Source organism: Mobula hypostoma, chromosome 8 (assembly GCF_963921235.1).
Source record: "Mobula hypostoma chromosome 8, sMobHyp1.1, whole genome shotgun sequence".
NCBI classification, from domain to species: Eukaryota; Metazoa; Chordata; class Chondrichthyes; order Myliobatiformes; family Myliobatidae; genus Mobula; species Mobula hypostoma.
In genome coordinates, this window is record NC_086104.1 from 8,956,847 (window position 1) to 8,972,735 (window position 15,889).

The 15,889-nt window shown below is 44.7% G+C and overlaps 1 protein-coding gene across 1 annotated transcript in view; it reads right to left on the bottom strand.

Moving 5' to 3' along the window:
* The window catches only part of cd109 (CD109 molecule), a 265,250-nt gene that overhangs the window by 177,504 nt on the left and 71,857 nt on the right, over positions 1-15,889 (bottom strand). The window contains exons 9-12 of the mRNA XM_063054966.1: positions 11,487-11,691; positions 7,703-7,812; positions 5,177-5,383; positions 2,908-3,000 (exon numbers count right to left, since the gene is read on the bottom strand). Of these exons, the coding sequence (XP_062911036.1) occupies positions 2,908-3,000; positions 5,177-5,383; positions 7,703-7,812; positions 11,487-11,691 (615 nt within the window). The remainder of the gene's footprint in view (positions 1-2,907; positions 3,001-5,176; positions 5,384-7,702; positions 7,813-11,486; positions 11,692-15,889) is intronic.

Genomic DNA, 15,889 nt, shown 5'->3' on the forward strand with positions numbered 1-15,889 from the left:
GCTCCCAATGTGGCCCCCTATATATGGCCGAGACCCAACGCAGACTGGGAGATTGTTTTGCTGAACACCTACGCTCCGTCCGCCAGAGAAAGCAGGATCTCCCAGTGGCCACACATTTTAATTCCATATCCCATTCCCATTCTGATAAGTCTATCCACGGCCTCCTCTACTGTAAAGATAAAGCCACACTCAGGTTGGAGGAACAACACCTTATATTCCGTCTGGGTAGCCTCCAACCTGATGGCATGAACATTGACTTCTCAAACTTCCGCTAATGCCCCACCTCCCCCTCGTACCCCATCCGTTATTTATATATATATATATATATATATATATATATATATATATATATATACACACACACATACACACACACGCATTCTTTTTCCCTCTCTCCTTTTTCTCCCTCTGTCCCTCTCACTAAACCCCTTGCCCATCCTCTAGGTTCCCCCCCCCCTTTTCTTTCTCCCTGGGCCTCCTGTCCCATGATCCTCTCATATCCCTTTTGCCAATCAACTTTCCAGCTCTTGGCTCCATCCTTCCCCCTCCTGTCTTCTCCTATCATTTCAGATCTCCCCCTCCCCCTCCTACTTTCAAATCTCTTACTAGCTCTTCTTTCAGTTAGTCCTGACGAAGGGTCTCGGCCCAAATCGTCAACTGTACCTCTTCCTAGAGATGCTGCCTGACCTGCTGCGTTCACCAGCAACTTTGATGTGTGTTGCTTGAATTTCCAGCATCTGCAGAATTCCTTATGTATAAGGATTGTTAATTATCAGCTATTACTGTCTGGTTTGCTGCAGCATCCTCTGCCAACACATAGGAACTACAGTGACTGTCAGGACAGTAGAAAAGCTTATGTTGTCCCTGCAAACTATCTTTACCAAAAGCTCCCTTCTGCAAAGCCCTATAGGGTTATTAAAATAAACACATCATGCCATCTTAAAAGTTTCTTTCCCGGGCTGTTAATGCGATCAAACATACTAGTTAGCTCCCCGACCCCGGTCACCCCATTGCATTGTAAATGCTTTAAACCACTTTTTATAATGCTGTTTACATTGTAAATTCATAGAGTCATGGAGCACTACAGGAGAAACAGGACCTTCAGCCAGTCTAGTCAGTGCCAAACTGTTATTCTGTTGAGTCCTATTGACCTGCTCTTGAACCATAACCCTCCATACCCCTCACATTAATACTCAGTATTTATTCATTTATGCACATTCTAATCCATATCCATGCTTCTAACTGTATTTTTATATAATTACTTTTTCTTTATAATTGTTGAATGTTTTTTTGTTGAGTGTTGCACCCTGGCCACAGTAAGTTCCTAATAGATGTAAATGTATATGGCCAATAAAGTTGATCCTTGGTCCTTTAGTCTTTCCATAGCTTCATACTTCAATGGGGCAAAATAACACAAAGTATCAGTAGGAAATACAAAGTTTTATTTCCTAAAGACTGGTTCACTTGTTAATTAATCCATAATTATGCCAACGCAATATAATTTGTGTTGGCGCGTGGCCAAGTGGTTAAGGCGTTCGTCTAGTGATTTGAAGTTCACTCGTTCAAGCCTTGGCTGAGGCAGCGTGTGTCCTTGAGCAAGGCACTTAACCACACATTGCTCTGTGACGACACCGGTGCCAAGCTGTGTGGGTCCTAATGCCCTTCCCTTGGACAACATTGGTGGCGTGGAGAGGGGAGACTTGCAGCATGGGCAACTGCTGGTCTTTCATACAACTTTGCCCAGGCCTGCGCCCTGGAAACCTTCCAAGGCACAAATCCATGGTCTCACGAGACTAACGGTTGCCTATATATAAATTATGCCATGGAAAAATGTTCACCCTCCAACTAATAATCCTTGCGACACACATCAAAGTTGCTGGTGAACGCAGCAGAACAAGCAGCATCTGTAGGAAGAGGTGCAGTCGACGTTTCAGGCCGAGACCCTTCGTCAGGACTCGGCCTGAAACGTCGACTGCACCTCTTCCTACAGATGCTGCTTGGCCTGCTGCGTTCACCAGCAACTTTGATGTGTGTTGCTTGAATTTCCAGCATCTGTAGAATTCCTGTTGTTTGCGTAACTAATAATCCTTCACATTTTCTAGTATTTGTATTTCTATCTTGGAAACATTCTGACTGTCTACTAAGTGGATCCCTATCAGAACTTCATAAACTTCTGTCAAGTCTCCCCCTCACCCAGCCTTTGCTGCTGCAGCAAAAACAAGCCAGGTTTGTCCAAATGCTCTTTATAGCTCATATGCTCTAATCCAGGCAGTGTCCCGGTGAAACTCTTCTGCACACTCTCCAAAGCCTCCATATTCTTCCAGGACTGAGGACAATCAGAACTGCACACAGTATTCCAAAGGTGACCTAACCAATATTTTCAAAGTTCAAAGTACATTTATTATCGAAGTATGTATACTTTATACAACCTTGAGATTTGCCTCCTTGGAGGCAGCCACCAAACAAAGAAACCCAAAAGAGCTCATAAAAAGAAAAGACCGTCAAACACCCAGTGTGCAGAAAGAAACAAACAAATTGTGCAAACAATAAAAGCAAGCAACCAGCATTCAGAACTGAAGTGCATGAAGGAGAGTCCAGTTTAGTGCAGAGCCAGTTAAAGTCGAAGAGCAGTGAGCTGAGCTGGCTCACTTCTTGCCTTGGGACCTGATACTCTGATCTTTTCAATTTGGCCCGGCACTTAAATTATCATGCAAACATTACAGAATCTGAATCTGCTCAATATCATTTTTCATGAAATTTGTTGTCAGAAACATGACTTGTATTCAATGCCTTGACCAATGAAGTTGAGTACAACAAATGCCTCCTTCAGCACCCTACCTATTTGCGTGGTCACTTTCTGGGAACTGTGGGCTTGAACCCCCAAGATCCCTCTATACCTCACGTTACCTTGACAGCTGAGCTCTGAAGGTGCAGGTAGATGGCCGGTGTGCTGGAAGGTTTTCTCACATTTAACTCCGTTGATGCATCCTCAAATGTCACCTGTTGGGAAGTCCATCAGAGACAATCAGAACTAGCCACACAATACTTGCATGCTTCACCTCTTTTGACAGGAGGAAAGTATGGGAGATGTCTGTGGCATAGAGAGGTGGGTGCGTGGAACACCCTATAAGTGGTAGCAGTAGGGGCAGATACATTGGATGTATTTAAGAAACTATTAATATGGATGATAGAATCATAATAGGTGCCACGGTAGCATAGTGGTTAGCGCGACACTATTACAGCTTGGACTGTTCTGGAGTTTAGAGTTCAATTCCGGCACTGGGCTGTAAGGAGTCTCTGTACGTCCTCTCCGTGAAATGAGTGCTCCGGTTTCCTACCACAGTCCAAAGACGTACCGTCTAGGTTAATTGGTCATTGCAAGTTGTCTCTTGATTAGGCTAGGATAAATTGGGGTTGGCAGGGCAGCGTAGTTCAAAAGGATGGAAGGGCCTACTCCTACTGTATCACTAAATAAAAAACACAATAAAATGGAAGTCTCCGTAGGAGGGAAGGGTCAGACGGATCTTTCAGTAGGTTAAATGGTTGGTTCAATACGGTGGCCAAATGGTTCTATGTTTCCTGGATAAGAGAACATGTCCTATGAGGAAAGGTTGAGTGAGCTAGAGAGAAGGAGGATGAAAAGTGACGTGATAGTAGTATCTATAGAGTAATTAGTCAGAAACATTTTCTCAGGGCAGAAATGGCTAATATGAGGGGGTATGATCTTAAGGTTGAAAGTGCAAAGAAAGTTTATTATTAAAGTACATATTTGTCCTGAGATTCATTTACTTGTGGGCATTCACAGTAAGTAGGAATTCACAGCCATAGAGTTTCGACCAGCGACCAATCCAGACATTGTAAGACTGAGAGGAGGGGATTTCACTCAGGTCCACCGCTCGAGTAGAAAAAGGGAGCAGCAGGTCATAGCAGAGTAACAGAGCTTTGATCAGCAACCAACCTATATTTGAGATGGATAAACAAGACAAAATTAAAGGAAGGCAAGGTCAAGTGCAGCGGCCATCATCTGAGTGGACAGAGTCAGAGTGGTGATCTTGAGGCCCTTCAAGGCTTCAGTGAAGAGAAGTTAGAGTCAGAGAAAGCAAAAAAAGAAAAGCTCAAGGTTACTTTTGTTTCTACCCTTCTTAGAATCTGTTCTGTTAGGACAGTAGAGATGAGATGCAGGATGGTAGAATGCACTCTTGCGCGATGTGGGAAGGCGAGAAGACTTCCAGTGTTCCCGACAACTACAACTGCGAGAAGTGCATCCAGCTGCAGCTTCTCATAAACCACGTTAAGGAGTGGGAGCTGGACCCCGATGAACTCTGGATAGTTCGGGAGGTAGAAGGGATGATAGACAGGACATATAGCGAGGTCGTTATGCCCAATGTGCAGGACACAGGAAACAGGGTGACATTCAGGAAGGGGAAAGGGTTTAAGGAGCCAGTGCTGAATACTCCCGTGGGCATCCCTCTGAACAACAAATATGTCACTTTGTATACTGTTGGGAGCGTTGACCTAACAGAGGAACATCACAGTGGTCGGCTGCCTGGTACTAAGTTCGATTATGACTCAGAAAAGAAAGGGGGGGAGAAAAGGCTCATTGTGAAGATAGGGGACTCAGTGGACGCGGGCCTCCAGCTGCAGGATTGCTTACTTTTCGGCCGTCAGGGGAGAGGCCTCCAAGCCGCCACGCTCTACTGGAAGCAGCGCAGTGCAGGTGTAGTCGACTGAAGATTTCATTTGGACTGAGGACTCTGGACTATGTACCCGTATATTTGTCTGGTTGTGTTTTATTAAAATTCTATCTGTGCCTGTCTATGTGAGGACTGGGTCCCAGCGCTGATGTCTATTAGCGGGTGTCGGGACGGGCCGTCAGATGAAATTGGTGGGCTGGGGGATAGGGGTCTGAACTATGTACCTGCACATTCTGAGTTGTTGTATTTTGAACACTGGGTCTGTTGATTTGTATGTGCGTATACTGAGCATCAAGCCACAGTGTCACATGGGTGGGGGCTCAATGGGGGCATTGGGACTCTTATATTCCATGATTGTGCTCTTCTCTGTGACTGCTGGCAAAGTGTTTTAGCATCTTGACCCCATAGTAACACCGTCTCGTTTTGGCTGTATGGATGAGCAATGGCAATGAAAATTGAATTGAATCGAGCCCAGCGCCTACCTTTGCCCACAGGCTGACAATGTATGGCAGCAGTGGAAACCGAATCTGAACAAGCCCACTCTCTGGGACGCTGAAATTGAAGGTCCGCAGGGTTCGCACCAACGTTATATTTCCTGGGATGTTCTGGGCCTGGTTGACCATAACGGTCAAGCGGTTCCGCCTGTCCTGAGGTGAGACCTTTTGCTGGTCAATTCGCCTCACCTGCACCTGAGAATGCAAAAGAGAAGTTCACAGTCCATTCCAGCAGAGGAGAAACAACAATATAAACAGCTGGCCCATGAACCTTTGATCTCCCATTCTACAATGCCTCTACTTCCTCAGGAGGCTACAGAAATCTGGCACGTCCCCGTCGTTCCTTACCAATTCTTACTGATTCACCATGGCAACGGCTCTGTATGTGAGCACAGGAAACTGCAGAGTTGTGAACACAGCTCAGCACATCACGGTTACCAGCCTGCTCTTCATGGACTCTGTCTATACTTCCCGCTGCCTCGGTAAAGCAGTCAGTATTATCAAACACCCCACCCACCTCAGACATTCTCTCTTTTCCCCTCTCCTAACAGGCAGAAGATACAAAAGCCAAAGACCGCGTACCACCAGGCTCCAGGACAGCTTCTAATCCGCTGCTATCAGACCAGTAAATAGTTCCCCGGAACAGAGCTGTACTCTTGACATCACAACCTATATTAATCTTGTACTTTATTGTCTATCTGCACTGCATCTTGTCTGTGGCCCCTACACTTTATTCTGCATTCTGTTATCTTTTAAAATTTATTTTTGTTTATTGAGATACAGCGTGGAAAAAGGCCCTTGTGGCCTTCAAACCACGCTGCACAACAACCCACCAATTTAACACTAGCCTAATCACAGGACAGTTTACAATGACCAATAAGCCTACCAACTGATACGTCTTTGGGCAGAGCACCCAAAGGAAACTCACACGGTCACAGGGAGAACATGCAAACTTCTTACGGGGAATTGAACCAAAGTGTTGTGCTAACCACTACGTGACCATGGCGTCGTGAAGTGTGTAATGATCTGATCTGTATGAACAGTTTGCAAGATAAGTTTTTCACACAGAACAATAATAAATCAATACCAGTTCCAATTCCAATTTGTGGCCATTGTCTACATGCACTGTATCTTCTCTGTAATTGTAACATTATATTCTGCAGACTGGTTCATTTTACTGACAATTATATGTGGAACAAACTATCTGGATGGTATGCAAATAAATGTTTTAATTTTTTTTTGCATATCAGTCCACATTCAAGTTTGTGGATGACACCACAATTGCGGTATCGTAACAACAACTTCTCCCACAATGTCAGCAAGAGCAAGGAACTGATTATAGGCTTCAGGAGAGGGAAACCAGAGGCCCGTGAGCCAGTCTTAATCAGAGGATCAGAGGAGGAGAGCATTAGCAACTTTTAAATTCATATGTTACTATTTCAGAGTACCTATCCTGAACCCTGAATGTACAGTAAGTTCAATTACAAAGAAGGCATTGCAGCATCTCTATTTCCTCGGAGTCTGAGGAGATTCAACATGACATTTAAAACTTTGACAACCTTCTGTAGATGTGTAGTGCAGAGTATATTGACTGGCTGTATTATGGCCTGGTATGGAAACACCAATGCCCTTGAATGGAAAATCCTACAAAAGGTCATGGATTCGGCCCAGTACATCATGGGTAAAGCCCTCCCAACTACTGAGCACGTCTACATGAAATGCTGTCGTAGGAAAGCACCATCCATCATCAGAGATCCCACCATTCAGGTCATGATCTTTTCTTGCTGCTGCCATCAGGTAGAAGGTAGCTCAGGGTTCACCCCACTAGGTTCAAGAACAGTTACTACCACACAACCATCAGGCTCTCTATCAAAGGGGATAACTACACACACTGCCCGTACATTGAGATGATTCCACAACCATTTTAAGGACTCTTTATCTTGTTATTTCATGTTCTCGTCATTCATTGATATTTATTTATATTTGCATTTGCATAGTTTGTTGTCTTCTGCACTCTGGTTGATCTTTCATTGATCCTGTTATAGTTACTATTCTATAGATTTGCTGAGTATGCACGGGAAAATGAATCTCAGGGTGATATATGGTGAAATATATGTGTATGTTGATAATAAAATCTACTTTGAACTTTAATAAACCAATTCCAGTTTTAATTCCAGTCACCCCCTTTTACTTCAAAACCTTTTCCCACCATCTTCACCTCCCTTTTTCCCACCATTGTATCCTAATATCCTCTTCCATTCCCCTCCCTCTCCTTTCATTCCTAGTGCATCCTTAATAGCTGTCTCCTCCCTCGGCCTCCCCTTCCTCCTCTCCCCTACTGCACCGATCCCCCTGCACTTCAGCTTTCAATGGAAGAACATCTATCCCTCACAATGGCCCCCACCTTTGTCTGACACTCCCACAGCCTTCCCACCTCTCTTCACCTCCATGTGTGGGTCTTTGATGCCCGCCCCAATGCCCTCTGAGGCAACACACCTCTAAGTCAGGACTTACATAGGCCGTGAAGTTCAGAGATGGCTTTAAGATCTTTGTATAGTCCAGGATATGCAGATAGTATTTCCAGAAGGAGAACGTAATGTTTGTTGCTGCCGATTGCACTACACCTGTGAGAGACAGGAACAGGGATTAAGTCAGAATGTTAGTAAATACCAGTAACGTTGAGCAAGTCACACATTAAGCAATGCCTTTATAACAAGGATTTCTGACTGGCGCTGCACGGGCAACCTGACCTCACTCGGACTATTGTGAGCAGTTTGAGCCCCTTGTCTATGAATAGTGGTGTGAGCATCAGAGAGGGTTCAGAGGAGATTCACGAGAGCGATTCCACAACTGAATGGGTTAACGTATGAGGAGCGTTTGATGGCTCTGAGACCACACCTGGAGTATTGTGTGCAGTTTTGGTCCCCTAATCTGAGGAAAGACATCCTTGCCTTAGAGGGAGTACAAAGAAGGTTCACCAGATTGATTCCTGGGATGGCAGGTCTTTCATATGATGAAAGACTGGATGAACTGGGCTTGTACTCGTTGGAATTTAGAAGATTGAGGGGGGATCTGATTGAAACGTATAAGATCCTAAAGGGATTGGACAGGCTAGATGCGGGAAGATTGTTCCCGATATTGGGGAGGTCTAGAACGAGGGGTCACAGTTTGAGGATAGAGGGGAAGCCTTTTAGGACCGAGGTTAGGAAAAACTTCTTCACACAGAGAGTGGTGAATCTGTGGAATTCTCTACCACAGCAAACTGTTGAGGCCAGTTCATTAGCTATGTTTAAAAGGAAGTTAGATATGGCCCTTGTGGCTACAGGGGTCAGGGGGTATGGAGGGAAGGCTGAGTTCTGAGTTGGATGATCAGCCATGATCATAATAAATGGCGGTGCAGGCTCGAAGGGCCGAATGGCCTACTCCTGCACCTATTTTCTATGTTTCTATGTTTCTATGTACTCGTGGAGTTTAACAGAATTGGGGGGGGGGGGGGGGAGATCTCATTGAAACCAATCAAATATTGAAAGGCCCAGATAGTGGATATGCAGAGGATATTTCCTATAGTGGGACAGCCTAGAACCAGTGGGCCAGCATCACAATACAGGGATGGCCATTTCGAACAGAGATAAGGAGGAGGAATTTCTTTAGCCAGAGGGTTGTGAATCTGTGGAGGTTGATAAGTTCTTGATTAGTTAGTGCGTCAAAGGCTATGGAGAGATGGCAGAAGAATGGGGTTGGGAGTGATAATAAATCAACCATGATGGAACGGCAGAGCAGACTAGACGAGCCTAATGGTCTAATACTGCTCCAATGTCTTATGGCTTAAGGTTAAATCTCTAGAGTGACTAGATTCACCATAGTCACCATTTACTCTTGAATCTTCAATTCTAAGACCCATATACACTTCTAGCCCATTGCTTCTCTCTCCACGGGCTGGATATTCACAAGAGATTCTGGAAGATTCCACCCACCCCTGCTCATGGACTGCTTGCCCCACTCCTCTCAGGTAGGAGGCTACGTGCCATCCACGCCAGGACTACCAGCCTCATAAGCAGTTACTTTCCCCAAGCAGTGAGGCCGTACAACACCTCCAACCACTAACCCACCCCTCCACACCCCCAACTGCCACTACTTTATCATTTCCTGTCAGTCACCCGACGTAGACACTCCTGTGCCTAGCACCACTTAAGAATATACAATCAGTCTGTGTATATAAGCTATCTTATGCATTTATATTTATTGTGTTTTTATTATTATTTTGTTTTTAATCTATTGTGGGTTTTCTTTTGTGCTGCATCGGATCGAGAGCAACAATTATTTTATTCTCCTTTGCACTTGTGTACAGGAAATGACGTTGAACGATCCTGAATCTTGTACTCTTGAGCAACACGCACAAGATCCTGGAGGAACTCAGCAGGTCAGGCAACATCTATGGAGGGGGAATGGATGGTCTATCTCCTCTGCCAGATTTCTTCTCCCATCTATCTCTTCCCAGTTCCTCACAACATTCCCTTTCAACTCCCCCGTCCACCATCCACCCATCGTCCCTCCCAACCGATCTTACCTATCACTTGCCAGTTTGTACTCTTCCCTCTCTCCCAAACTTCTTGTTCTGGTTTCTGCACTCCTTCCTTTCCAGTCCTGATGAAGGATCTCGGTCCGAAACGTTGACTGTTTATTCATTTCCACAGATGCTGCCTGATCTGATGAGTTCCTCCAGCATCTTGTACATGTCACTGGCTGGGTATTTCTGCTTTTATTTCAGATTTGCACCATCTGCAGCGTTTTGCTTTTGCACATTTAAAATACTTTTAACGTCCTTAAACTGCCTAGGGCGTCTTGTCGACACACAAGGCAGCAGATGCTAGGAATCTGGAGCAATACCCACAAAATGCTGGAGGACCTCAAAGGGTTGGGCAGCATCTGAGGAAGAAAATCAACATTCAACATTTCTGGTCAAGACTCTTCATCTGGCCTAAGGCACATTTTTATGAGAGTGATGAAGACATGTCCAGAGATATTAGAACAGACACTTGGCGTATTGGCTGCTGAGGCAAGTCTCATGGAAGGGAAAGTGGAGAGCTTTAGAGGAGGAATTTGAGACCCTAGGGCTCTATCACTAGAAAACAACCTCCAAAGCAGTTGTTTTTTTTTGGCACCCAAGGTTATGGGGTGAAAGCCAAGGAATAGGGTTGAGGAGGGGAAAAAGGATCAGTCATGATTGAATGGTGGAGCAGACTTGATGGGCCAAAAGGCCTAATTCTACTCCTATGTGTTACAGTATTAGGGTTTAAGTGGAACTTCCTCACTCAGAGGGTGGTGCGAGTGTGGAACGATCTGACAGTGGAAGTGGAGGATGAGGGTTTGATTTCAACATTTAAGGGAAATTTGGATAGGTAATGGATGGGAGGAGTATGGAGGGCTATGGTATAGTTGCAATAGGGTTAGGGTTAGGCAGAACAATAGTTTGGCATGGACTAGATGGGCTGAAGGACTATGACTCTATGACTCTGTTATTTATTACACAGGACGAGTGGAGTTCCAAGTCCTGACTATTAATTATCCTTTAACTCATATCTCTGAATAACCACGAAAGCGCAGTGGGTAGCATGAAGCTTTTACAGCTTGGACCATCGGAGTTTGGAGTTCAATTCCGACATCCTCTGTAAGGAATTTGTACGTTCTCGCCGTGAACCATACGAGTTCCTCTGGGTACTCTGGTTCCCTCCCACAGTCCAAAGACATACTGGGTTAGTGGAATAACTGATCATTATAAATTGTAAATTGGGACGGAACGTGCATATTTTCTTACGGAGGATGGAGGAATTGAACTCTGAATTCCGACACCCAGAGCTGTAGTAGTGTCTTGTTAACCACTATGCTACCATGGCACCCCAGAATGTCGGCGCAGCATCACGGACCAAAGGCCCTGTACTGTGCTGTAATATTCTGTGAAATCCAAATGGTCACAGGGAGAACGTACAAATTCCTTGCAGACAGCGGTGGGAATTCAATCCCGATCTTCCTCTGGCTGTACAGTGTTACGCTAACCGCTACACTACCGGGCCGCCAATGGAGAGGAGTGGTTTAGAGGGCTATGGGCCAAATGCAGATAGACAAGGTGAGCTTGGTGGGCGAAACATTTGGCACGGATAAGTTTGGCTGACAGGCCTGTTCCCATCCTGTATGACCCGAAAAGCTGTAAAGCAGGACAACGGAGAGGGCAGTATGAAAATTCAGACCCTTGCATTTCACGGGTGATGCACTGTATGTGGGGTAACATGGTGACACTTACCTGTATGAGACTCAGTTACCACTGCTTTGAGCATCACCTGGTACTTCTGATAGCCGAGTAGAAAGGCCGAGTTTTCCAGAATGTACGCTCTCATCGTCTGATTTGATAAGAATGTACCATCGAACTCTCTCAAGGGTGCAAGAACTCCGAGGATGAACTCGTGCAGTTCAGAGAAAAGGAAGGCAAAACCAACAGTTCCATTGATCTACAAAAGAGAGGGAAAATCATTTCCAGAGGTTTAAACTTCACCATTTTTATTCTAAATATTGGATTGGCCTAAAAAAAAGGACCAAAAGGAGCAGATTAGGTGCCGGCTGTGCAGAAAGAAACAGAGTTAAAGACCCTCCATCAGAAGTGGGACAGTGAGAGAAACAAGTTAGTCTTATGTTGAGGAAAAGCATGCGGTAGGATGGAGAGGACAAGGGGAGTATCACTAATAGAGTGGTTGTGGAAATGGATTGTGAAACCACAAGACATAGGAACAGAATTAAGTCATTTAGCCCATTGAGTCTGCTCTGCTATTCTATCATAGCTGATTCATTCTTAACCCCGTTCTCCTGCCTTGTCCTCATACCCTTTGACACCTTGACTCATCAAGAACTTATCAAACTCCCCGTTAATATACCCAGTGACTTGGTAGATATGACAGTGGTGTTGAAGAGGCTGGTAGATAGACATGTGAACATGCAGGGAAATAGAGAGACACAAATCATAGAACATAGAACAGTACAGCACAATTAAGGCCCTTCGGCCTACAATGATGTGCCAACATTTTAACATACTCCAAGATCAGTCTAACCCTTCTCTTCCACATAGCCCTCCATTTTTCTATCGTCTATGTGCCTATCCAAGATTTTCTTAAATGTCCCTGACGTCTCTGTCTCTACCACCACCCCGGCAGTGCTGTTCATGAACCCACCCCTCTCTGTGTGAAAAAAACTACCTGCATCCCCCCTCCCCCACCAACACCTTAAAATTATGCCCCTTGTATTAAGCATTTCCAGCCGTTGGAAAAGGTCTCTGTCTGTGTACCTGATCTATGCCTCTCATCATCTTGCACACCGATATCATGTCTCAGCACCAGTTCTCCATAGCCAAGAAAGCACAGAAGCGTCTCTACTTTCTGCGAAGGCTGAAAAAAGTCCACTTCCCACCCCCCATCCTCACCACATTCTACAGAGGATGTATCGAGAGCATCCTGAGCAGCTGCATCACTGCCTGGTTCGGGAATTACACCGTCTCAGATCGCAAGACCCTGCAGCGGATAGTGAGGTCAGCTGAGAAGATCATTGGGCTCTCTCTTCCCGCCGTTACAGACATTTACACCACATGCTGCACCCATAAAGCCAACAGCATTGCGAAGGACCCCACGCACCCCTCATACAAACTCTTCTCCCTCCTGCCATCTGGCAAAAGGCACCGAAGCATTCGGGCTCTCACGACCAGACTGTGTAACAGTTTCTTCCCCCAAGCCATCAAACTCCTTAATACCCAGAGACTAGACTGACATCTACATCATGTATTATTATATTGTAATTTATCCCCTACTGTGCCTATTGTCTTGTTTATTATTTATTGTACTGCCCTGTACTGTTTTGTGCACTTTATGTAGTCCTGTGTAGCTCTGTAGTCTAGTGTAGTTTTTGTGTTATCTTACGTAGTCTAGTGCAGCCTTGTGTCGTCTCACTTAGTCTAGTGTAGTTTTGTGCTGCTTCATGTAGCACCATGGTCCCGGAGGAACGTTGTTTCGTTTTTACTGTGTACTGTACCAGCAGTTTATGGTCGAAATGACAATAAAAAGTGACTTGACTTGACTAGATAAAGATCTTAAGATCTTAAGACATAGGAGCAGAATTAGGCCATTTGGCTCAATGAGCTTGCTTTGTCATCTCATCATGGATAATTCATTTCCCTTCAATCCTATTCTCCTGCCTTCTCCTTGTAACCTTTCACACCCTGACTAATCAAAAACCTATCATTCTCTACTTTAAATATACTCAATGATTTAGCCTTCACAGATGGCTGTCACAACGATTCCACAGATTCACCATCCTCTGGCTAAAGAAATTCTTCCTCATCTCTGTTCTAAAGGCTGACAGGCTGGTGACATGGTGGATTTGTGAGTGGATTATGAGACCATAAGACCACAAGACATAGGAACAGAATTAAGCCATTTGGCCCATCAAGTCTATTCCACCATTCCAGCACAGCTGATTTATTTTCCATCTCAACACCATTTTTCCTGCCTTCTCCCTGTACCTTTTGATGCCCTTACTAATCAAGAACCTATCAAACTTCGCTTTAAATATACCCAATGACTTGGTAGATATATCAGTGGTATTGAAGGGGCTGTTAGATAGACACAAGAATATGCAAGGAATGGAGAGGTACAGATCATAGAACATAGAACAGCACAGCACAGTAATCCCTCTATTTGGAGGTTATCCCTCTATTCCCCCTGTTCTAGTACTCACTACAGAAACATTCTCACCACATCCAATCGATCCAGTCCTTTCAGCATTCAATGGTTTTCAATGGTATTCACCCTATTCTCCTAAATTCAGCGAGTACAGGTCCAGAGCTATCGAACATTCCTCATATGAGCACCTTTTCATTCCCAGAATCGTTCTCATGAACCTTTCTCAACACTCACCAACGTCGGCACATCCTTCCTCTCATAAAAGACCCAAAGCTGCTCATCATACTCCAAGTGTGGCCTCAACAGTGTCTATTAAAGCCTCCACATTACATTCCTGTTTTAATATTCTAGTCCTCTCAAATGAGTGCTAATATTGTATTTGCATTCCTCACCACCGACTCAAGCTAACCTTTAGGGAATCCTGCAGGAGGACTCCCAAGTCTCTTTGCACCTCAGATTTTTTGAATTTCTTCCCCATTTAGAAAAAAAGTCTACACTTTCATTCTTTCTATCAAAGTGCATGACCATACACTTCCCAACACTGTATTCCGTCTGACAGTTCTTTCCACAACCTACTCTGTTTAAGCCCTTCTGCAGCCTCCTTGCTTCCTCAACACTGCCTGCCCCTCCACCTATCTTTGTATCATCTGCAAACTCAGCCACAAAACCATCAATTCCATCATTCAGATCATTGACATACAATGTAAAAAGAAGTAATGCCAAGACCAACCCTTGCAAAACACTACTAGGCACTAGTAGCCAATCAGAAAAGGGTCCCTGTATTCCTACACTTTGCCTCCTGCCAAGCAGTCAATTTTCTATCTCTGGTAGTATCTTTCCTGTAATACCATGAGTTCTTATCTTGCCAAGCAGCCTCACCTGCAGCACCTTGCTGAAGTCCTTATGAGGACCCAAGTACATAACATTCACCAATTTTCCTTTGTCCATTTAGCTTGTTATTTCCTCGAAGAATTCCAACAGATCTGTCCGGCAAGATTTTCTGTTAAAGAAACCAAGCTGACTTTGGCCTATTTTATTGTGTACCCTGAATCTTCATCTCTCAGTGGGTGAGCATCTGGGGGACAGTGACCACCGCTCCCTGGCCTTTAGCATTATCATGGAAAAGGATAGAATCAGAGAGGACAGGAAAATTTTTAATTAGGGAAGGGCAAATTATGAGGCTATAAGGCTAGAACTTGCGGGTGTGAATTGGGATGATGTTTTTGCAGGGAAATGTACTATGGACATATGGTCGATGTTTAGAGATCTCTTGCAGGATGTTAGGGATAAATTTGTCCCAGTGAGGAAGATAAAGAATGGTAGGGTGAAGGAACCATGGGTGATAAGTGAGGTGGAAAATCTAGTCAGGTGGAAGAAGGCAGCATACATGAGGTTTAGGAAGCAAGGATCAGATGGGTCTATTGAGGAATATAGGGAAGCAAGAAAGGAGTTTAAGAAGGGGTTGAGAAGAGCAAGAAGGGGGCATGAGAAGGTCTTGGCGAGTAGGGTAAAGGAAAACCCCAAGGCATTCTTCAATTATGTGAAGAACAAAAGGATGACAGGAGTGAAGGTAGGACCGATTAGAGATAAAGGTGAGAAGATGTGCTTGGAGGCTGTGGAAGTGAGCGAGGTCCTCAATGAATACTTCTCTTCAGTATTCACCAATGAGAGGGACCTTGATGATGGTGAGGACAATATGAGTGAGGTTGATGCTCTGGAGCATGTTGATATTAAGGGAGAGGAGGTGTTGGAGTTGTTAAAATACATTAGGACGGATAAGTCCCCGGGGCCTGACGGAATATTCCCCAGGCTGCTCCATGAGGCGACGGAAGAGATTGCTGAGCCTCTGGCTAGGATCTTTATGTCCTCGTTGTCCACGGGAATGGTACCGGAGGATTGGAGGGAGGTGAATATTTTCCCCTTGTTCAAAAAAGGTAGTAGTGATAGTCCGGGTAATTATAGACCAGTGAGCCTTATGTCTGTG